Raw genomic sequence first — 24,108 nt, forward strand, 5'->3', positions numbered from 1 at the left:
CCAAGGCTCCGCCTCACCTCGCCCCGCCCCAGCGTGTCGGGAGGAGCCAGAGTCCTCACTTGCCACGAGGCGTAGCTTCCTCTCAAGGCTCTAGCAACAGGCCCTCAGGTAGGGGGCGGGGCGGGAAGTTGCCGAGGGCGTAGCCTCTGGGGTTTAGGGAGGACTTGTGGGCGGGGCACTGCGCGGTGCAGCGCGGCAGGCGCTTCCGGTTTCCGGCCGTTGGGTAAGGGGCGGGACTAGGGCTGAGGGGGAGAGAATTTGGTCGTTGCGGCGGGCGTGCGCAGCGGCTGTGAGAAAGTCGGTGAGCGGGCTCTGTGAGGGTTTGGGCTTCTGGGCAGTTGAGGCTCTCTCATCCTCTCGACGAAGAAGGCAGGCAGGCAGGCAAGCAGCGCGGACAGGCTAGAGGTTCTGGGGAATGTCGGGGCTCCGTCGACCTGAGGGAAATTGGGGCGGTGGCGTTTGGAGCCAAGCTTTCCGACGTGAGGGAAACTGAGGCGGCGGCGGGGGATGCCGGGCCCTCTGAGCGCCGGGGCCGGCTCTCTTTTGGCTGGAGCGGTGGGGTGTAAGATTTGGGGACGGTGTGCTCGGCTGCGGCCGCCGGAGGCTCATAGCTCTTGGTTCCTCGTGGGCGTCTTTCGGGCTCGGTGGCGTTGGGGTTCACCAGGGCTTCTGAGCAGACTTGCTTGTTCTAGAACTTTCTTTGGAGGAGGCCTTGAGGGACTCGGTCGAGACCTGCTTTTGCTCTTGGTCCCCCAACTCCTACCCTCTAGGGTCACTCTGTTGGCTTTTTCTGAGGAATTGCATAACCTCCTACCCCGGAGGCGGCACAGGAGCGATCGAAGACCTTTTTTAGCGCAGAAAACGGGAGACCGGAGACTGCGGGGTGACTTCTCAGTGCTTGGGCTGGGCCTACTGGTCGCTGAGGGGGCGGGGCGGGGCGCGGCGCGGCGCGGCCTGGCCTGGTGTGATGTGAGGAGCAGAGTGTGCAGCTCAGAGGAGCGTGGGGAGAGGGCGGCGGCCCTTCACCGAAACCCTGCGGGCTTGGCAGAGGCAGGCATTGACACTCTATCCCAGAGCACTGCTTGCTCAGGAAGAGAGTCGAAAGGAAGCTAAAAACTAATCTCTGTTTATATAATATTCTGTTGAGAAAAACACCTTCGAACTGCACTCCCATAGGCTGAGATCTGAGGACCACAGTTTGAAGCCAGCCCAGGCAAGAAAGTGTGAGACTCAACACTTAGGGACAGTACCCAAAACCCGAGTTCAAGCTCAGGAACTGGTGCCTGCTCACACACACACAGACACAGAAAAAGACTTTCTTATACACATCTGAAGGAGTCTAATGGACTCCCCTAGTGAAAGCAGTCTTCAACAAAGATATATGGACTTGTTCACATATGTGCTGGGGGTTATCAAGTAACTGGTTCAGTAAAACAAGTTTGTTAGCCTTCAGCACCATTGGCCAATAGTCCTACCAGCATTTTAAAGGCTCCAAAGCTGGGGGGATCCAGGGTTCATAGTGGCTGCCCAGCTCTCATGGCTCCTATTTCTTCTGTTCCTTGCCAGGAAACAAGCTCATATCTCCCTGTTGGAAACCTGCTGGTGACAGAATGAGTCTGCAGTGGACTGCGGTTGCCACCTTCCTCTATGCAGAGGTCTTTGCCGTGTTGCTTCTCTGCATTCCCTTCATTTCTCCCAAAAGGTATGGCCTGTTGAGCAAGCAGGAAAGCAAACTAGGAGGGTGCATGTGTATGTCCCAGTCGTATAGCATGCAGAGTTGATGGACCCTGACATTGAGGCCAGATGGAAACAAGTAGAACCTGTCTGGGATAAAGGATTTGCCGGAGTTTATAAGTAAATAAATAAATAAATTTTGCCAATCTTTCACATAGTTTTGTTTGGTCACATATTGCTGAGTTATTATCTTCTACTGCTTACCTTCTGTTCTTAGCAAGGAGACGATCTAGCTGGAAGTTCTAGGTGCCCCTCTCCTCTGCCTACCGTTTGGCTCCAGGGCTGTGAGGGATCCAGAACATTTCCACCACAGGCTTGCATTGTTTCAGATGCTCTGCTGGCATTTCGTAGTAGTTTCATGGGCGTTATTCAGCCTATGATGAAGCCATATTTCCTTTTAATAAAGAGGATCAGTTATAAATTCACTGTACATGAAGCATAAAAATCTTATTTCTATTTTTAAATTAGCATGTCATAAATAAGACTATGTCATCACATGTAGGATACTACAGAATATTCTTTGTTTTTTTGTTTTTTTGGGTCCGGTCATGGGGCCTGAACTCTGGGCTTGGGCACTGTCCCTCAGCTCTTCAGCTCCAGGCTAGCACTCTACCACTTGAGCCACAGCGCCACTTCCAGCTTTTTTCTTTTTGCTTATGTGGTGCTGAGAAATCGAACCCAGGGCCTCTGGCATGCAAGGCATGCGCTCTACCACTGAGCCACCTTCCCAGCCCCCTAAAGAATATTCTTGTCAAAAACCAAATCTGAAAATGTTTTAGAGGGAATGCAGCAACAGAGGGCTCCATGGAGTTGTAATCTGGGAAACTTTTAGGATAGACTGCTTCACACAAAGTATATTCAGAAAGGAAACAAGAGGGAGAAGGTAGGGGAGCTAAGAATCAGATATATTTAGGGCACTTACCAATTAAGTGTTAAATCAGAACCCCTCAAGTCACAATTCTAACAAACTTAAAAAAAAGTGACTATTGGGCTTTCTCAAAAAAGGATAATTAGACTGGGCTTTCTGGCTCAGTCTCTTGACAGTGAAAGTAGCTTACTAATCTTAACAATATGTAAATCTCTTTTTTTGTTGGTTGTGGGGCTTGAACTCAGAGCTTCAGTGTGGTCCTTGAACATTTTATTTTTGTCTGTCCTGCGGCTTGAACTCAGGGCCTGGGCACTGTCCCTGAACTTATTTTTGCTCTAGGCTAGCACTCTACCACCTGAGCCACCGCACCTCTTCCTCCAGCCTTTTCTGGGAATCTAACCCAGGGCTTCATGCATGCTAGGCAAGGACTTTACTACTAAGCCACATTCCCAGCCCTCCCTGAGCATTTTTACTCGATACTTCGGAAAGATGTTCATTAGAGGCACATCCTGAATATTTATAAATGTAAAGTATGGTGTCCTTTTTATAATAATCCAAGGTAGTGGAGGTATAGACAAACCATTTTTGTCATGTAGAAAGATTAAGAAATACTGGATATAGGAGCTGAGAATGTGGCTTAGTGGTAGAGTGCTTGTCTAGCATGCATGCCCTGGGTTGTATTTTAAACAGAAAAAGCCAGAAGTGGTGCTGTGGCTCAAGTGGTAGAGTGCTAGCCTAGAGCAAAAAGAAGTTCAGGGACAGCGCCTAGGCCCTGAGTTCAAGCCCCAGTACTGGCAGCCCCTTCCCCCCCACCGAAATACTGGATATATTTGGCAAACAGTCTGAATATTGTAAGGGGAGTACAATGAAAAGTAAGTTTCCCTCACTAGAAACAGCCAGTGTTTTAAGACTTGATCTCTAGATGTTTCTGTACACAAATGAGCATCTTTTTATTAAGCACTCTTTTGGAACATAAGTGGAGAATATAATAAGCAGCTGAGGTTGACTTTGTACAGGCCCTTTGGCTACTGGAGAAGAGTGCCACTATGGCTTTCTATTCTGCTTAGGGCCTAGATCCTAGGTGTGCTTAATTTTTCTTCAGCCACCATGATTTTATCTTTTCACAGATGGCAGAAGATTTTCAAGTCCCGCCTTGTGGAGTTAGTAGTGACCTATGGCAACACCTTCTTTGTGGTTCTCATCGTCATCCTTGTGCTGCTGGTTATTGGTGAGAATTTGGGATGGGTGTGGCTACCTGACTTAGGCCTTATGTTGTGGCTTGTTATAAATTCTGTGCCACTTTGGATAAATAGAGAACAGCTTTGGATTCTCAAGAGATAGACCAGCCAAGCGCAGGTAGCTCATGCCTGTAATCCTAGCTACTCAAAAAGCTGTGATCTGAGGATTGCAGTTCAAAGCCAGCCTGGGAAGGAAAGTCTATGAGAGTCTTATCTCCAATTAAACATCAGAAAACTGGAAGTGAAGCCGGGCGCTGGTGGCTCACGCCTGTAATCCTAGCTACTCAGGAGGCTGAGATCTGAGGATCGCGGTTCAAAGCCAGTCCGGGCAGGAGAGACCGTAAGACTCCTATCTCCAATAAACCACCAGAAAACCGGAAGTGGCGCTGTAGGTCAAGTGGTAGAGCACTCGCCTTGAGCTGAAGAGCTGAGGGACAGCGCCCAGGCCCAGAGTTCAAGCCCCATGACCGACAAAAGAAAAAAAGAAAAAAAAAAAAAGAAAACTGGAAGTGGCATTGGCTCATCTGGTAGAGCACTCCCCTTGAGCTGAAGAGCTCGGGGACAGTGTCCAGACCCAGAGTTCAAGCCCCACTACTGACAAAAAAAGAGAGACCAGTTAAATGCCCTGGTTATTTTTCTCTTGGAGAAGAGGTTCTATTCATCCATGAAGGATATGCTGCTGACTGCTTAGTAGGGCTTTCACTTTAGAGGCACCTCATATTAATAGATATGGGCTTACCAAGTGGCCTTTATTCATCCTTAATTGTGACCACTTAATATTTCTGAGCCATTGTAGAATTGAATTTAAGAGCAGCTGACTGGTTCATGACCCTGGTGCAAATAGTGTTGTTCACCAGTCATGCACATGGTAGTGTAGTTTCTTCTCTTGCAGTCTTGAGACAGGGCTACTCTCTTTCTTTTTTTCTGTTCCTCTTAAAAAGAAGCAAATGAGCTGGGCACTAGTGGCTCATGCCTATAATCCTAGCTACTCAGGAGACTGAGATCTGAGGATTATGGATAAAAGCCAGTCTGCAGAGACATCTCTGAGACTTTATTTTTTGCCATCCTTGGGCCTGAACTCAGGGCCTGGGCACTGTCCCTGAGTTTCTTTTGCTCAAGACTAGCACTCTACTACTTGAGCCATAGCACCACTTCTGCCTTTTTCTGTTTATGTGGTACTGAGGAACTGAACTCAGGTCTTCATGCATGCTAGGCAAGTACTCTACCACTAAACCATATTCCCAGCCCCCTGAGACTCTTCAATAGACCACCAGAAAACTGGAAGTGGCACTGTGTCTCAAAGTGGGAGAGTACTATCCTTGAGCAAAGAACTCAAGGACTGGTGTAGGCCCTGACCAACCAAAAAAAGTAAGTTGAGGTAGCTTAACCGGTAGAGCACCAGCCTTGTGCATAAAAGGCTAAGAAGCATGAGGCCTTGAGTTCAAGCTCCATTACTGGCATAAAAAAACTGGGCATTGGTGGCTCATGCCTAAAATCCTAGCTGTTCAGGAGACTGAGGTCTAAGGATTGAGGTTTAGAGCCAGCCTGAGCAGGAAAGTCTGTAACACCCTCATCTCCAATTAACCACCTAAAAGCCCTAAGTGGAGGTGTAGCTCAAGTGGTAGAGTGCCAGCTTTGGGCGAAAAAGCCAAATGAGAGCATGAGACCCTGAGCTCAAGCCCTCCTATTCACCTCCCTCTTATGCACATGCATGGGGACATGTCCGCATGCACATGTATACATCCCCCCCCCCCCCCACAACACACACACACACAGTGGGTATAATAAAGTAGGTAATGTAAGGTGATGTGACTTTTGATGTCTTTGGCTCAGGTGGTCACATTTTTATCATATACTCTGCTGGGCATGATTATGTTATCATATTTAACTTTTCTGGATTTTCTGCTGTATTTGTATTTGTACACTTTTTATTTTGGTAGTACTCGATTTGAACTCTACACCTTGTACTTGCCAGGCAGTTGCTTACTATTTGAACCATGGGCTCATCCCTTTTTGCTTTTGTTTTTGTTTTTGTTTTTTGTTTCGTGCCTGTCCTGGACCTTGATCAGAAGACTTGGGCTCTGTCCTTGATCTTTTGGAGCCACAGCTCTACTTCTGGCTCTCTTTTTTGATGGTTAATTGGAGAGAGAGTCTCATGGACTTTTCTGCCTGGGCTGGCTTTGAACCTTGATCTGAGGATCTCATCCTCCTGAGTAGCATCAGCCACCGGCACCTAGCTGCTACTTTAAAAAAAAAAAAAAAGTCTCATGCCCAATCTTGCTTGATTGTGATCTTCCTATTTATTCTTCCTATGGTATGACAGACACTGAAATGAACTTTTTTATTACTTGAGGAGAAGGGATTAGTATACAAAATTTTTGTCCATAGAATCGTTAGTATTACAGGTATTAGTCATGGTGCTTAGCTATGTTTGACCTTCTCTGTATGCCAGTAGTGGGGCTTAAACTCAGGTCCTGAGCACTATCATTTAGTTTTTTGTTTTGTTCTTTTTTTTTTTTTTGATTGTAGGGCTTGAACTTTGGGCTTGGGCACTGTTCCTCAGCTCTTCAGCTCAAGGCTGGCACTCTACCACTTACGTCACCACTTGAGCCACAGTGCTACTTTTTTCTGTTTATGTGGTACTGAGGAATCGAACCCAGGGCTTCATGTATGCTAAGCAAGCACTCTACCACTAAGCCACATTCCCAGCTCCCATCCCTTCGCTTTTTTTTGTGCCTGTTCTTTTTTTTTTTTTGGGGGTCCAGTCGTGGGGCCTGAACTCTGGGCCTGGGCACTGTCCCTCAGCTCTTCAGCTCAAGGCTAGTGCTCTACCACTTGAGTCACAGCGCCACTTCCAGTTTTTTTTTTCTTTTTGTTTATGTGGTGCTGAGGAATCAAACCCAGGCCTTAGGCATGCAAGGCAAGCGCTCTACCACTTCCCAGCCCTTTTTTTTGTGCCTGTTCTGAGGTTTGAACTCAGGGCCTTAGTTGTTGTCCTTGAGCTTTGTGCTCAAGGCTAGTGCTCAACCTCTTGAGCCACAGTTTCACTTCAAGCTTTTTGTGGTTAATTGGAGTTAAGTGTTTCACCAACTTTTTTGCTCAGGCTGGCTTTGTACTGCGATCCCCAGATCTCAGCCTCTTGAGTAGCTAGGATTGCAAGCAAAATCACTGACACCTGACCTAACTTTTAAAAAAATTTCTGTTTGAGGGCTGGGAATGTGGTTATTGGTAGAGTGCTTGCCAAGCATGCATGAAGCCCTGGGTTTGATTCCTTAGTACCACATATGGGGGGAAAGCTGGAAGTGGCACTGTGGCTCGAGTGGTAGAGTGCTAAGCTTAGGGACAATGCTCAGGCTCTGAGTTCAAGCCCCAGGACTGGCAAAAAAGAAACTTCTGTTTGAACTTTAAATGAGCCTGAAATTTTTGTGTGTATGCTGGTCTTGGAGGCTTGAACTCAAGGCCTGGGACTGTCACTGAACTTTTCTGCTCAAGACTAGTACTCTACTACAGCCACAGCTCTACTTCTGGCTTTTTGGTGGTTAATTGGGGAGATAAGAGTCTTTTTTAGATTTGTCTGCTCAGACTGTTTTGAACTGTGATCTCTAGATCTCAGCCTCCTAAGTACAGGCATGAGCCTCTGGCACTTGGCTATGAATTCATTTTTTTTTTTTTGTCTTTTCTTTTTTGGTACTGGGGATCGAACCCAGGACGTTGCACTTGCTAGGCAAGCGCTTTGCCACTGAGCTACATCCCAGCCCTGAATTCATTTTTTTTAAAATTCGGTCATAGGGCCTGAACTCTGGGCCTGGGCACTGTCCCTCAACTCGCCACAGTGCCACTTCTGGCTTTTTCTGCTTATGTGGTATTGAGGAATTAAACCCAGGGCCTCATGAATGCAAGGCAAGCATTCTACCACTGAGCCACCTTCCCGACTCCTATGAATTCATTTTTTAATCAAATTTGTAAAGCTTAAGAGCAGAAACTTGACACCCAGGTAGCTCATGCCTCCTAAGCAGGCCTGTGAATGTTCTTCAAACAGGAACTCTGGCATATCAGTAGATTAGCTAGTGGCCTGACTTGAGAAGAAACAGCAAGCTCAAATTGAAAATTTGAGAAATTGGGAAGGGAAGTAGTTCTCATTGCCAGCAATATGTCAGCCTTGGTTAACATCTTGAAGTATAGAGTAAGCTTGTGGTCTGAGTAGAATAAGACCGGGATTAATGTATGAAAAGCTAAAGGGGAAGATCTGATGACTGAAGCTTTTTGATAGTCTCCTACTTCATGTAGAATTCTACAGGAAGTTGAATTTGAAGTTAGTGATGCACAACCATTTCATGCTACTTGTTTCACTTACCCAAGAGGCAGCTAACTGTCCTGGTCTCCTTTGATCTGCCATAGATGCTGTACGGGAGATTCGGAAGTATGATGATGTTACTGAAAAGGTGAACCTGCAGAACAATCCTGGGGCCATGGAACATTTCCACATGAAACTTTTTCGTGCCCAGAGAAATCTCTACATTGCTGGCTTTTCCTTGCTGCTGTCCTTGTGAGTAGGGAGGGGCTGGGGGTGTGTAGTAAGTCCTGTTTTAGTCCTGAATATGGACCTGTGTGGGTGTGGCTTCAACTCTTTCTCAGCCTTTGGCCAAGACCTAAAGACCTTGTTTGTGTTTGGGGAGCCACACAGTTGCCCTCTTGAGGCAGCATGGAGTGTGGGAGAAGACTGACCTAATCTCAGAAACCCCCATCTTAGCCACATTCATAGGGTAAATAATGTTAATATCCTACACTTTATTTTCACGTAGATTGAAGTAAATAACAATGCCTATTAGTCCTTAGTGAGGAGTCTACAGGACTAAGAAAGAGCCTTTGTGTATGAGTTGCTGATCTGAATAGAGTAGGAAAAACTGATAGAGATTGAGACTGACCTGTCCCCAGGGACTTACCTGGTGTGGGCATGTTGTATTTCATGGTGGTTTTTTTTTTTTGGGTCCCGTCATGGGGCCTGAACTCTTGGCCTGGGCTAGCGCTCGCTCTACCACTTGAGCAACAGCGCCACTTCCGGCTTTTTTTTTTCTTTTTTGCTTATGTGGTGCTGAGGAATCGAACCCAGGGCCTCAGGCATGCAAGGCAAGCGCTCTACCACTGAGCCACCTTCCCAGCCCCTCCATGGTTGTTTTTTGTGTTTTGTTTTGTTTTTAAATCGAGAGCCTTGTTAGGGCCACAAGCAGCAAAGCCAGATTAGTACAGATTATTACAGTTTGGAGCCCTGTTTATTCTCTCCTGCCCTCACATGAGTTTTGATTTATGGGACATTTCTCTTCTGGATGTTAGTAAGTCAAAGGTAAAGATGTCAGCAAATTTGATATCTAATGAGGGCCGCTATAACATAATATGGCACCTTGTTGCTTCATCCTCTAGAGGAGAGGAACAGTATCTTCACACGAGAGAATGACATAAAGAACCTAACCTAGCTCCTTCTAGGTCTTTCATACAGCACTAATGTATTTATGAGGACATAGCCCTCAAGTCTTATACATTTCCCAATAGGCTTTACCTCTTAATATCTACAATGGTGGTTAGATTTCAACATAAGGATTTTCAGGACTATTCAGATGATAGTACCAAATAAATGTGTGGATTCTCAGCCTGGAATTACAGATGGCAATTTTCTACCCAGCTTTATGCTTTTAAAGACTCAAGATTCAGTGTTGAAGGGATTATTGTTCTCTAATTACTTGGTATGTCCTGTTTTACTAGGCATTAGAGTAACTACCTGTCTAGGTTTTAGCTTTTTAGGAAATAGACTTAGTCATTCAGGTGACCTTGGACAACGTGGGTTCAAGTTGGAAAAGGCAAAGCAAACTTATTTTTTTAGGAGGAGGTCACTCAGCTCTTTCAGTCTCTTTAGTATTTTAGTACGCTGAGTCATCACTTGTGTATATGTATGTGTGTTGGCTGTGCACACACACTGCTGAGGTTTGAATGTAGTGCTTAACACATTCTAGGCACAAGCTCTACTATTGAATTATACTCTTTGCACTAATATTTACTTATACATTGCAATATTTATGTATATATACAGACACATAACTTATTTTTGGTGTTGCAAGGGATTGAAATACAGTCCTAACACAAGCTTAATAAGCACTCAACACTGTTACATCCCCACCACCCATACACTGTTTATAAAATTTTTTGGGGGGTCTGGTGGTGGGCCTGAACTCTGGGCCTGGGCGCTGTCCCTCAGCTCTTCAGCTCAAGGCTAGCGCTCTACCACTGAGCCACCTTCCCAGCCCCACTGTTTATAAATATTGAGACAGAATATCACTAAATTTCTCAGCCTGGCCTCAGGTGTATCATCATCCTGCCTCAGCCATTTAAGTAGCTGTGATTATGGATAACGTACTACCATGCTTGGCTGAAGGTATATCTGGTGACAGACAATCTGAAAGCTTGGCATCCTGAAATTTAGGACAGTCAAGAAGTGAAAAAGACTGAATAGGGTTGACACATGCCTTCAGTTTTTAGCAAAAAAGTATGATTATGTCTGAGACTGAAAAGGGAAACATACTTAGTATACTGAGAGGACTAAGTGTGATTCTGAATAACTGCAAGAAAGAGTTCAGAGCTGGGAAGGTGGCTCAGTGGTAGAGTGCTTGCCTTGCATGCATGAGGCCCTGGGTTCGATTCCTCAGCACCACATAAGCAGAAAAAAAAAGCTGGAAGTGGCACTGTGGCTCAGGTGGTAGAGCACTAGCCTTGAGCTGAAGAGCTGAGGGACAGTGCCCAGGCCCAGAGTTCAGGCCCATGACTGGACCCAAAAAAAAAAAAAAAAAAAGAGTTCAAGGCCCAGTACTATCATGAAAGTGAGAGAAACAGAACAAAAAAAACCCCATACACTTGTGTAGGGCTCATATGCATGGAGCTTGCAGGAATGGCCATTCTTTTGTTAGTTGTTAAATAGTAAAGACCTAGGACACTATTGTAGGTCACTGTAGACTTTATAGTAGACTTGTTTTACTTATAGTGTTTTATTTACTTATTTATTTGCTGGTACTGGAGCATGACATCAGGGCCTGAGTACTTCAGTTTTCCACTCAAGGCTGGCACTCTGCCTCTTGAGTCACAGCTCCTTTTCTAGCTTTTTGGTGGTTTGCTCTGAGTCTCATGAGCTTTCCTACCCAGCTGGCTTCAAATAGTGAACCTCCAGCCTTCTGAGTAGTTAGAATTATAGACATGAGCCACCAGTGTTAAGCATGACTTCATTAAAAAAATATAGAGCCAGACGCCTGTGGCTCATGCCTGTAATACTAGCTACTCAGGAGGCTGAGGTCTGAGGATTGCAGTTCAAAGCCAGCCTGGACAGGAAAGCTCGTGAGACTCTTAACTCCAATTAACCACCAGAAAACTGGAATTGGCGCTGTGGCTCAAGTGGTAGAACACTTCCCTTGAGCTGAAGAGCTGAGGGACAGTGCTTAGGTCCAGAGTTCTAGCCCCACGACCTAAGGGGGTAAATGTATATACATACATACGTATTGTTATTATTATTATTATTATTATTATTATTGCTGGTTTTGGGGGCCTGAACTCTGCGCTTGGGCAGTGTCCCTCAGCTCTTCAGCCCAAGGCTAGTGCTCTTACCACTTGAGCCACAGCACCACTTCTGGCTTTTTCTTCTTATGTGGTGCTGAGGAATCAAACCCAGGGCCTCATGCATGCAAGGCAAGCACTCTTATCACTGAGCTACCTTCCCAGCCCCATATATATAATTATTATTAGGATGTTGTATCATAGGGATTACATTTCATAAGTCAGGTAATTGAGTACATTTTTGGGTTTTTTTGGACAGTATCACCCCTTCCATTGCTTTCTCCCATTCCTGCCTACAAATTGTGTAGTTCATTTTCCACATAATGACCTCTTCTCTTTTTCCTTTCCCTCCCTCCTTCCCTCTCTCCCTCCCTTTCTTCCTTCCTTCCTTTTTTTTTTTTGTCCTGGGGCTTGAACTCAGGGCCTAGGTACTGAGCTTTTTTTGCTCAAAGCTAGTGTTCTACCACTTTGAGTCATAGTATGAGTTTTGTCTTTCTTCTGGTTAATTGTAGATAAGACTCTCATGAACTTTGCTGCCCAGGCTGGCTTTGAACCCTGATCTTCAGATCTTAGCCTCCTGAGTAGCTAGGATTACAGTCATGAGCCACCATATCCTGTGGAATTTCTGGGTGTTTCTGTTTTTTTGGCCAGTCCTGGGGCTTAAATTCAGGGTCTGGGCTCTGCTCCTGAGCCTCTCTGCTCAAGGCTAGCACTTTTACCACTTGAACCACAGTACCACTTCTGGCTTTTTCTGTTTTTGTGGTACTGAGGAATCCAACCCAGGGTTTCATGCATGCTAGGCAAGTGCTCTACCACTAAGCCACATTCCCAGCGTGGAATTTCTGTGTTTTTTTTTGTTTTTGTTTTTGTTTTTGTTTTTTTGTTTTTGGGGGGGGGTCCAGTCGTGGAGCCTGAACTCTGGGCCTGGGCACTGTCCCTCAGCTCTTCAGCTCAAGGCTAGTGCTCTACCACTTGAGCCACAGTGCCACTTCCGGCTTTTTTCTTTTTGCTTATATGGTGCTGAGGAATTGAACCCAGGGCCTCAGGCTTGCAAGGCAAGCGCTCTACCACTGAGCCACCTTCCCAGCCCGGAATTTCTGTTTTTATTGGATCTTAGCCAAAGATTTTTTTTCCCTCAGTATTGGGATTTGAACTCAGGGCCTTGTACTTGGTAGGCAGGTGGAAATTGGGTCTTGCTTTTTGGCTGAGTCTGCCCGTACTTCAGTCCTTATACCTATGCTTCCTAGGTAGCTGGAATATCAAGGTACATGCCACCACACTCAGGTTCATGTTTTATTTTCTGAATTGCAAAAGATTATACAAAGGAACAATTTAACATGTCCATCTAAATGTCCAGTACTTCCTGATCAGAGTCACCCCTTCCGTCATTTTCCCCATCCTGTCTGTTCCTTCCCTCTAGACTCTGTATTTCTCACTTTCTTTAAAGGAAACACTTCAAACAATAAGCCAGAGCTGGGTACGGGTGGGTCATGCCTGTAATCCTAGCTACTCAGGAGGCTGAGATCTGAGGAGCACGGTTCAAAGCCAGCCCAGGCAGGAAAGTTTGTGAAACTCTTTTTTTTTCCCCCCCTTTGGATCCAGTCGTGGGGCCTGAACTCTGGGCCTGGGCGCTGTCCCTCAGCTCTTCAGCTCAAGGCTAGCGCTCTACCACTTGAGCCACAGCACCACTTCCGGCTTTTTTCTTTTTGCTTATGTGGTGCTGAGGAATCGAACCCAGGGCCTCATGCATGCAAGGCAAGCGCTCTACCACTGAGCCACCTTCCCAGCCCTGTGAAACTTATCTCCAGTAAAACACCAGAAAATTGGAAGAGGTGCTGTGGCTCAGGTAGTAGAGTGCTCACCTTGAGCTGAAGAGCTGAGGGACAGTGCCTAGGTCCAGAGTTCAAGCCCCACAACTGTCAAGAAAAATACAATAAAGCCATCCTCTATTAATTTTTTTCCTTTTTCTTTTTGTGCTGATCCTGGGGCTTGAACTCAGGACCTGGACACTGTTCCTGAGCTTTTTTGCTCAAGGCTAGCACTCAACCATTTGAGCCACAGCTACACTTTCAGATTTTTGGTGGTTAATTGGAAATAGGAGTCTTTTTTTTTTTTTTTGTCGGTCATGGGGCCTGAGCTTTGGGCAAGGGCGCTGTCCCTGAGCTTTTCAGCTCAAGGCTAGCACTCTACCACTTGAGCCACAATACCACTTCTAGCTTTTTCTGCTTATGTGGTGTTGAGGAATCGAACACAGGGCCTCATGCATGCAAGTCAAGCACTCTACCATTGAGCCATCTTCCCAGCCCCATGGAGATAGGAGTCTTGTGGACATTTTTTGCTTAGGATGGCTTTGAACTGGGATTCTTTTTTTTTTTTTTTGTCAGCTGTGGGGCTTGAACTCTGGGCCTGGGCACTGTCCCTCAGCTCTTCAGCTCAAGGCAAGCGCTCTACCACTTGAGCTACAGCGCCACTTCCGGTTTTCTGGTGGTTTATTGGAGATAGGAGTCTCACGGTCTCTCCTGCCCGGGCTGGCTTTGAACCACGATCCTCAGATCTCAGCCTCCTGAGTAGCTAGGATTACAGGCATGAGCCACTAGCGCCCGGCATGAACTGGGATTCTTAGATCTCAGCCTCCTGAGTAGCTAGGAATGGAAGCATAAGCCACTGGCGCCTTGCATTCTTTATTTCCTTGAATTACAAAATTATTCATCATAAGCAGATATAAACAAAGCTCCTCTCTTATTTTTCAAACAGTAGAGAAATGTTGGACTGGGCATGTAGCTCAGAAGGTAGAGTGGTTATGTAGTATGCAGAAGGCTTTTAGTTTAATACCCAACTTTTCCCCTCCTTGAAAAATACAAATAAGAGAAATACCTAGTTTTGCCTTCTCTATGGTCTTGTTTCTAGAGAGAGCTACAGGTAATAGGGATGTTTAATCTTTTTTGTGTGTGTGCCAGACCTGGGGCTTGAACTTGGGGCTTGGACACTGTCCCTTAGCATTTCCATTCAAGGGTCGTGTTCTATCACTAAGTCATACCTCCAAATTCCAGCTTTTTACTGGTGGTTAGAGACTCATGGACCTTCCTGCCTAGGCTGACTTCGAACTGTGATTTTTCAGGTCTCAGTCTCCTGAGTAGGTAGTATTCCAGGGATACCAGCACCTGGCATAAAAATTTTTTTAGCATTCTGGTTGTGCAAGGGAGGGTTTCATTGTGAAATTTTTCTTTTTCTTTTTTTTTTGGGGGGGGGGGTCCAGTCGTGGGGCCTGAACTCTGGGCCTGGGCGCTCTCAGCTCTTCAGCTCAAGGCTAGCACTCTACCACTTGAGCCACAGCACCACTTCCGGCTTTTTTCTTTTTGCTTATGTGGTGCTGAGGAATCGAACCCAGGGCCTCCTGCATGCAAGGCAAGCGCTCTACCACTGAGCCACCTTCCCAGCCCCTGTGACATTTTTTCATACATGTAACAGATATACAGTATATCCTGATCAAACTCACTCCCTCCAACACTCTCCCTCAGACAATCCCACAGGTACATTCATATTCAATGTATATGTGTGTTAGAATCTGTAAGTGAGTGAAAATGTGATGTTTGGCTTTTTGAGCTTGGCTTATCCTGGCAACATGTTCATCTCCAGTTCCACCCACTTTCCTGCAAATGACATGATTTCCTCCTATCTCAAGGAGACTAAATCAATATAAATGTATAAGGTAGATAACTTGCACACCTATAGACTCTTCTAGTTCTTACCAGTTTGTAGTATTCTGTTATACGTAGACAGTCATTGGTTAGATAATTATCTGCTTTTTTCCCCCTAATACCTGGGTTTGAGTCAGGGACTTGAGTTTCAGCCATACCTCCAGGTCAGCTTTTTGCTGGTTATGTTGGAGATGACATCTCATGAACTTTCTTGCCCAGACTGCCTTCAAGTAATCCTCTAGATCTCAGCCTCCTGGGGAGCTAGGACTATAGATGTAAGCTACCAGCATCCAGCCTCTGCCTTTTTAATTTTTTTTTAAATTTTTTTAATATTTTATTTTATTTGTGAACATACTGTACAGAGGGGTTACAATTACATGGGCAGGATAATGCATACATTTCTTACCAAGCATTGCAGCCTCCTCCTTTGTTTATCCTTCACATCCCTTTCCAGCCCCCCCCCCCTTTTTTATTAAATTTTAAGATTACATCTCTTCATTGTCCACACTGTTCTTGAACTTTTTTTTTTTTTTTTTTTTGGTCAGTCATGGGGCTTGAACTCTGGGCCTGGGCGCTGTCCCTGTGCTCGTCAAGGCGAGCATTCCATCGCCTGAGCCACAGCGCCACTTCTGATTTTCTGGTGGTTTATTGGAGATAAGAGTCTCATAGACTTGCCCGGGCTGGCTTTGAACCGAGATCCTCAGATCTCAGCCTCCTGAGTAGCTAGGATTACAGGTGTGAGCCACCAACGCCTGGTTGAACTTTTGGCTAAAGGGATCCTCTTGCCTCCCCCTCAGTGTACTACTATACACTATAAAATTTTTACTATAGAAAATCCAGTGTCGGGGCTGGGAAGGTGGCTCAGTGGTAGAGCGCTTGCCTTGCATGCATGAGGCCCTGGGTTCGATTCCTCAGCACCACATAAGAAAAAAGCTGGAAGTGGCACTGTGGCTCAAGTGGTAGAGCGCTAGCCTTGAGCTGAAGAGCTGAGGGACAGCGCCCAGGCCCAGAGTTCAGGCCCCATGACTGGACCCAGAAAAAAAAAAAGAAAAAGAAAATCCAGGATCTATCTCTCATTTCTAGCCGATGGCATATTCTGTTCCTTTAACCTTCTCAACATTGCCACTGGTGTACCCTGACACCTTACTGTTCCTGAACATAGCAGGGGTCTACCAATCTCCCTATAGGGCCTGGCTTGCTGCAAGCATGGCTTTTTTTTTGCCCATCTTTGGGCTTGAACTAAAGGATTGGGCGCTATCCCTAAGCTTTTTTTTTTTTTTGTCTAAGGCTAGTGCTTTATCACTTGAGCCACAGCTCTACTGGTAGATTTTTAGTAGTTAATTGTAGATAATTACAGACTTGCCTGCCTGTGCTGGTTTCAAACTTCAATCCTTAGCTCTCAGCCTTCTGAATAGCTAGGGTTACAGGTTTGAGCCACTGGTGCCCGGCTAGGGAACATGCTTCTTGGGCCCACTGATAAGTACCTCCATTTAAAGAAGCTCCTTGGTGACCTCTTTCCAGCAAAGCTTGTGTGGCAGTGCTTTATACCTCCCTGTGTCCATTACCTATAGGTTAAATCATATGTACTTCCAGCTTGAGTCTTGGGGTTTCATTCCTTAAGATGTATTTATGTTGGTCTGAACTCTTTCAGCTATGTTAGAAGCATTCAAAGTATTCACAGCAAATATCTGGGCTGCTGGGCTGCTGCTTTCAGAAACCATGTAATAGGGATGGGAATATTGGCTTAATGGAAGAGTACTTGCCTATCATGCATAAAGCCTAGGTTCAATTCCTCAGTACTACAACAGAAAAAGCTGGACGTGGCACTGTGGCTCAAGTGGTAGATTGCTAGCCTTGAGCCAGAGAAGCTCAAGGACAGTGCCCATACCCTGAGTTCAAGCCCCAGGACTGGCAAAAAAAAAAAAAAAAAAAACACCCTTTGGATTTTTTTTTCTGGGTCCAGTCGTGGGGCCTGAACTCTGGGCCTGGGTGCTGTCCCTCAGCTCTTCAGCTCAAGGCTAGCACTCTACCACTTGAGCCACAGCGCCACTTCCGGCTTTTTTCTTTTTGCTTATGTGGTGCTGAGGAATCAAACCCAGGGCCTCAGGCATTCAAGGCAAGTGCTCTACCACTGAGCCACCTTCCCAGCCCCACCCTTTGGATTTTTTAAAGTATTTTCTCCTTGAAAGTACTTTCATGTCTGTGAACACATGTTGTTGCCCTGATTGTAAATAGGTTAATCTCTTATAAGCTAATACTTTGTCTTTTTGGTCAGTCTTGGAGGTTGAACTCAGTCTGGTCCCTGTCCCTGAACTTTTGTGCTCAAGGCTAATGCCTTTGAGCCACAGCTCCATTTCAGGTTTTCTGGTAGTTAATTAGAGATAAGAGTCTCTCCGCCTTTCCTGCCTGGGTTGGCTTCAAACTGCAATCCTCAGCTCTTAGCTGAGGATTACAGGCGTGAGCCACAGGCACCTGGCCTTAAATAGTTTTTATTCTATGTGTTCTCATATATGTCCTTCCAGACTTATATACATTCTTTTTATTTGAGACAAGGTCTCACTACAGAGACCACAGACTGGTTTTAATGCCCAGGCTAACACTGAACTTCTTCCTCAGCCTCCTGAATGCAGGGATTGTAGATGTGTTCCACTACACTTGACTTTTACTTGTACACATTGTTTTAAAATGGGACCCATCATTAATAATCATACGCATGCCTGTATGGAAGATCAGAAATGATATCTCTCTTTTTACTAAGTCAAATCTGTTTATGAGTATTGTTTTGTGGGGTCAGCAAACTTTGGAGCCTTGCTCTGCATAAGATGTTCCTGGGGTGACCAGCTTAGAGGCATGGTTCAAGTGGTAAAGTGCTAGTTAGGCAAGCAAGCCAAGTGCGAGTATGAGCTCCAGAAAAGTATCTGAGTTATTCCCACAGAAAGACATTGAATAATGTAGTATAGCACTTAGTGCATAGGGTAGGTGTTAGGATAGAAGGATGCCCAAATTTCCTGAGAGCACAGCTGGCAGCATATGCCTTTACCTTCTTGGGGTGTCTGCTCTTGGGTGTGTAGCAGCACAGGAATTACAAGTCAGGAAGCTTGCATTTCTGTGATGCCTTTTTAGCAGCTGGATGGCTTCGGATAAGCAACCTTCTCCTCTTAATCTTAAGTATTCTTATCTGTTAAACAGGGTTTATCTGAAACTCAGCCAGCTACACCACCTCACCTCTGAGAGTGCCTACTTGGATTGTGTAGTTCTTTTTTTGTGTGTGTGCTTATGTGCCAGTTACTGGGGCTTGAACTCAAGGCCTGAGGCTATTGCTTTTTTCCACTGACAGGTAGTGCTTTGCCATTTGATCCACAGCTTCAGTTCTGGCTTTTTGCTGGTTAACTGGAGATAAGATTGATTCAGAGCCAGAGCTGGTGGCTCACGCTTGTAATCTTAGCTACTCAGGAAGCTGAGATCTGAGGATCATGGTTCAAAACCTGCCTGGGCAGGAAAGTTCATAAGACTCTTATCTCTAATGAACTGCTCAGAAAAAGCCAGCAGTGGTGCTGTGGCTCAAGTGGTAGAGTGCTAGCCTGAATTCAAGCCCCAAGACTGGCAAACAAGAGTGTCTCAGGTTTGGTGACCTGGGCTGACTTTGAACTTAGACCCTCTGATCTCAGCCTCCTGAGTAGCTAGGATTACAAGTATGAGCCACAGGTGCCCAGCTTGTTTGGCATTCAGGAGTGACTACCAAGATTGGAGCCTAGTTCCCAGTCCTGGTTCAGATGCATGTTCTTTGTGATAGCAGAAGCTGTTAATACGAATAGTTTTCAGCCCACTTTTGGTCTTTCCATGTGTATATAATCTGTGAACTAAAGTTGTATATTTTCCTATTAGTATTGGTTTAAGTCTAAAGACTAATCTCCCAGTCCCTTTCATATCTCTGAAGATGAGTATAATTTGGTAGCACATATTTATTGAAGGAACTTTTGTGTGTGTGCGTGCGCGCATGCGTGCGTGCTGGGCATGTATTGGGAGTGGAATTAAATCCAGGGCTTTCCTCAAGTTCTCTGCCCCTCATATGTATGTGCTTTACCTGGTCTGATTTTCTTTGGGCCTCCTAATCCTATTTAGAGTGTGCTGCTCTACTTACCTATTTCCTTTCTATGTTTATGTACATGTCACTGTGAGAAGCTGGTTCAGTTCCTAAACATGCATACATCCTGATTGATAGGGTAGATTGATCTGGAGAGGCAGGGGACAGGGCAGAGTATTCCAGAGTTAAAAATTTCTAGGTGAGGGTCTGAAGGTGGTTCAGTGGTAGAGTGCTTGCCTTGCATGCTTGAGGCCCTGGGTTCAATTCCTCAGCACACCACATAAGCAGAAAAAACAAAAGCTGGAAGTGGCGCTGTGGCTCAAGTGGTAGAGTGCTACACTTGAGCTGAAGAGCTGAGGGAGAGCACCCAGGCCCAGAGTTCAGGCTCCACGACCAGACCCCCCCAAAAAAAATTCTAGGTGAGTAATAGCCAAGTATTTCAATAGCACTGTATCATAGACTAATAATCATCAAAGGTGTTATGGGATGTAGTAGAACAGGATAGCCTAGAAGCAGGCAGACTTTGTAAAAGGTCTTTATTCATGGCCTGAATCAGGGCAATAGTAGCAGGAGTCCAGGGTGGGAGACAGAGCAGGTGGTGCGTGGCACTAGTGGCTGGGAGGTTTTACTCTGAGCATATTGAATGTGAGGAATTGGTTTCTTTTTTTTTGGTCGGTTGTGGGGTTTGAACTCTGGGCCTGGGCGCTGCCCCTCAGCCCTTCAACTCAAGGCGAGTGCTCTACCACTTGAGCCACAGCACCACTTCAGGTTTTCTGGTGGTTTATTGGAGATAAGAGTCTCATGGACTTTCCTGCCCAGGCTGACTTTGAACCTCAATCCTCAGATCTCAGCCTCTTGAGTAGCTAGTATTATAGGTGTGAGCCACTGGTGCCTAGCAGGAATTGGTTTATTGTTGGAAAGGGAAGCAGCTTCATCAATAGGTGAGGTCTAGGGATGTAGTTCAGTTGTAGAGTGCGTGTGTAACAAGAACAAGGTTTTGAATTCTATACCCAGCACTGCAAAAAAAAAAATTGAGATGAATCCAGGGTGAGCTGCTCATGGGATCTTCCCAGGATCTCAGAGACAGCAAGGAAAAGTATAGTAGGGCCCAGGAGCGGGTGTGTGTGTGTGTGGGGGGGGGCATGCCTCAGGGGACAGGAAAGCAGGGTTGGGCATGTTGAAGGGAAGAAAGGCCTAGAAGATGCAGAAAGGGAAAGGAAACAGGGCAGGGAAAAGAAAGATGGAGGGTCAGTCATGGGAAAGAGAACCAGATCTAGGGAAGAGCCTGATTAGTAGCACCAGCTTCTGCTAGTTGGGGTCAGGACACATGGAGGTTAGACCCTGCTTTACCCCTGTGTTTTGCTGCTGGTGGCAATTGGGATAGTGGGAAGAGTTCAGGTTCAGAGCCAAAGCATTTTGGGCTTTTACCTGCTTCTGTTGCCTATTAACACAAGACTTTGAGGCACTCTCCTACTTCTTGGATACTTGGGGATACCTTTCTTATGAAGTGTGCCACATTTAAGAACAACTGCTTCTGCCTTATCTTATTCTCATGTGACACCCCTGCTCCCCAGTCCTGTGGAGTTTTATAGTGGAAAACACATAGGTGTTCAGTTCAGTAGCATCACAAACATTCCTCTACCATGGCCTCTAGAACTCTTCCCTCCTGTAAAACTAAAACCCGGTACCAGTAACACAGCCTGTGGTCCTACCCTTCCTCAAATCTTCCTTAACCACTGCCATAACAGGGACCACCACTACCCTATGCAGATCCAGTCTGGAACTTCCCCAATAGTTTTGCTACCACTAGCTGCCTTTCTGACATGTCACTTTGGACATAGGCTTGATACACAGATCCTTAGTAATAGGATCCCAATGGCCTCTGCTTTAGTGTCTGCACTATGGGCCAGTCACATGGATCTACTTGGGGAGGCTGAGTGGTATGTTCCTTTCTCTGAGTGTATATGGAGCCTCTACCTTGGACTTCCTCTATTCTTTCTGGTACAGCTAAGTTGGCCTCTATGTTGCCTCTGAGCTTTCCTCTGGACATTGCTCTAAGGCCTACCCTACTTACTGGTCTTAAGACCTATCCTCAGAAGTCCCAGGGAAGTCAGCATACTCAGCTATGAGGAGCAGTGACATGGGCTCTTCCCTTTTGCTCTGGTCAGCTTATACTAAACAATTAAGGGGCTGCTAGAATCTTTGCTGCCTGAACAGGCTGGTATGGATCCTGGTCATAGCTCTAGAATGGCAATACATCTGTATTGAACTTGTCAAGCTGTCATGCCAGACATGTTAGTTTGGAATCCTAGTTTTCCAAGTCTTACAGGTAATGACAGTATGTGAAGATTTGTGTCTTGGCCTCTGCAGGGGATTGTACTGTGAGGAGCTGATGGCTGATGCTTGCAGTCTTTTTGTATCATCATCCCATTCTTGCTGCCTTGTCCTTTTTTTTCTTTTTTTGATTGGTCAGCTTGAACTCAGGGCTCTTTTGCTCAAGGCTAGTATTCTACCACTTTGTAACACAGCTCCACACCTGCTTTTCTGGTAGTTAATTGGAGATAAGAGTCTCACAAAAGTCCTGTTGACTGTGATCCTCAGCTCTCAGCCTCAGGACAGCCCATGACCATCCTCCTCCCCCTCCTCCTCTTCCATTCCTCCTCCTCTTCCATTCCTCTTCCATTCCTCTTCCTCCTCCTCCTCCTCCTCCTCCTCCTCCTCCTCCTCCTCCTCCTCCTCCTCCTCCTCCTCTTCTTCCTCTTCCTCCTCTTCCTCCTCTTCTTCCTCTTCTTCCTCCCTCTCCCTCTTTTTGGTGTTCATCCTGGGACTTTAACTCAGGGCCTAGGCACCATCCCTGAACTGCTTTTTTGGCTCAAGGCTAGTATTCTACCACTTGATCCACAGCTCCACTTTCAGCTTTTTGGTATAATTGGAAAGAAGAGTCTCACAGACTTTTCCTGCCTGGGCTGGCTTCAAACCAAGATTCTCAGATCTCAGTCTTCTTAATAGCTGGGATTATAAGTGTGAACCACTGGCACCCAGCCTTGCCACTGCCTTTGGTGTCTTTTGAGCACAGATAGCTAGGGTCCTTTCCTTATGAGAAAAAGTATTTGGCTTGTTCAACTATTTGTGCTTTCTAAATCTTGAGTGAGATAGACCAGCACTGTCAACAGAATTTTCTAGAGCTGTGCAGTCCCATGTGGCTGAGCACTTGAAATGTGACGAGTGTGACAAAAAAGCCCTGAGTTTTAATCTCAGTTTCAACTTAAAAAAGCCACTTGTGTCACTTAGTAAATTATATTGGACAGTATAAGTCTAGAGCAGTGGTTCTTAACTGGAGCCAGTTTTACCCCCTACAATGGACATTTTGTCCATATTTCTAGACATTTTTGTTTGTCACAATTAGGAGATGCTGATAAACAGTATACAATACACAGGAAAGCGCCTTTAGCAAACAATGTTCTGACCACAGATGTCAATAGTGCTGAAGTTGAAAACCTGTGGGCAGAACTTCACATCTACTACCTTCTCTGTGACAGATACGAGAGAATAAACTGCTGCATAGACCAAAAAATGAGGTTTGACCATAGGATAGAGGGGGCCCAGAAGGCCCCAGAGAAGACAATAAGCCCCTTTCCCCATTAGGCAAGCAACAGACATATCCTAAGCCAGTATGTACTAATCCATGAACCAGTGCTAGGATGGGTTGAAGCTGTACCCTGTTCTCAGTAGGGGCATGGAAGGTTGGTGCAGGTAGCATTGAGCTAGCAGTGATTCCTAAGTTAGTCTGTATCTCTGGTTGCTTCCCTCATCCTCCAAGCACAGCTTCTCACTAGTGGCTGGACCAGCTGGGACTATAACCCCTGCCAACTCCTTGAATTGGAGAATGAACTTGCTGTGAAGAAAGGGCTTAGGCTAAGCAATGATCAGCTCAGACCAGAAACTTGCACATTTACTTGCAGGCTGTTCTCAGTACCTCCAGGTGGAGCTGTGGATCAGGGTCAAGCCTCTCATTTGACAGCTTCCAGGCAGGTGGAAATTGGAGCTATGCACTCTTCCTTTTGGACTTTGTGTCTTGAATGTTGGTAGGCAGGAACTGTCTACCACTTGAGCCACACTCCTAACCCTTTTTTGGCTCTTATTATTTTTCAGGATCTTGATTTTTGTCTGGGCCATCCTGGACTATAATCCTACTATTTATTCTTTAAAAAAAATTAGGGTTGGGAATGTGGCTCAATGGTAGAGTGCTTGCCTAGCATGCATGAAGCCCTGGGCTTGATTTCTTAGTACCACATAAACAGAACAAGCTGGAAGTGGTGCTGTGGCTCAGGTGGTAGAGTGCTAGCCTTGAGTAAAAGAAGGTTAGGGACAGTGCTCAGGCCCTGAGTTCAAGCCCCAGGATTGGCAAAGAAAACAAAATTTTCAACTTTTTTTTAGTGGGGCTTGAAGTCTGAGCCTGGGTGCTTTCACTTAGCTTTTTTGCTTAAAGCTAATATTCTCTCACTTGAGCCATAGCTCCATTTCTGACTTTGTGGTGGCTACTTGAAGGTAAGTTTCTCAGCTTGGCTTTGAATCTCAGTCCTCAGCTCTCAACCTACTGATGAGGCATGAGCCATCAGTACCTGGCTTATTTATAATTATGTAGATGAGATGACAGGCAAGCACTATTGGGCCCAGGTTTTTCTTGGTTGAGGTGGGGTCTTGTGAACTTTTTGCCAGGATAGGCTTCTTGCCAAGACAGATACCCTCCTGTTCTCTCCCTCCCAAGTAGCTATGATTATAGACATGAGCCATCACACCTGGCCTGCTAAGTGTCATACTAGAGAGAGCCTTTCTGGGGCTCTTGTTTACCAGCTCTTGTCTGCTAGAATATTATGGAGCCCTTCTAACCCACAG

The 24,108-nt window shown here is 45.8% G+C and overlaps 1 protein-coding gene across 3 annotated transcripts in view; it reads left to right on the forward strand.

Annotated features, from left to right (window-relative positions):
* Positions 1 to 87: 87 nt before the first annotated feature.
* The window catches only part of Bcap31 (B cell receptor associated protein 31), a 35,207-nt gene continuing 11,186 nt past the window's right edge, over positions 88 to 24,108 (forward strand). Inside the window, exons 1-4 of one of the 3 annotated variants that reach the window (XM_070039524.1) lie at positions 88 to 108; positions 1,567 to 1,702; positions 3,730 to 3,830; positions 8,239 to 8,386. In XM_070039524.1, the coding sequence (XP_069895625.1) occupies positions 1,611 to 1,702; positions 3,730 to 3,830; positions 8,239 to 8,386 (341 nt within the window). In that variant the 5' untranslated portion in view covers positions 88 to 108; positions 1,567 to 1,610. The other 2 variants (XM_070039522.1, XM_070039523.1) reach the window with 2 other exon arrangements.

The sequence above is a fragment of the Dipodomys merriami genome, unplaced genomic scaffold (assembly GCF_024711535.1).
Source record: "Dipodomys merriami isolate MVZ:Mamm:240054 unplaced genomic scaffold, mDipMer1.0.p SCAF_3, whole genome shotgun sequence".
Taxonomy (NCBI): domain Eukaryota; kingdom Metazoa; phylum Chordata; class Mammalia; order Rodentia; family Heteromyidae; genus Dipodomys; species Dipodomys merriami.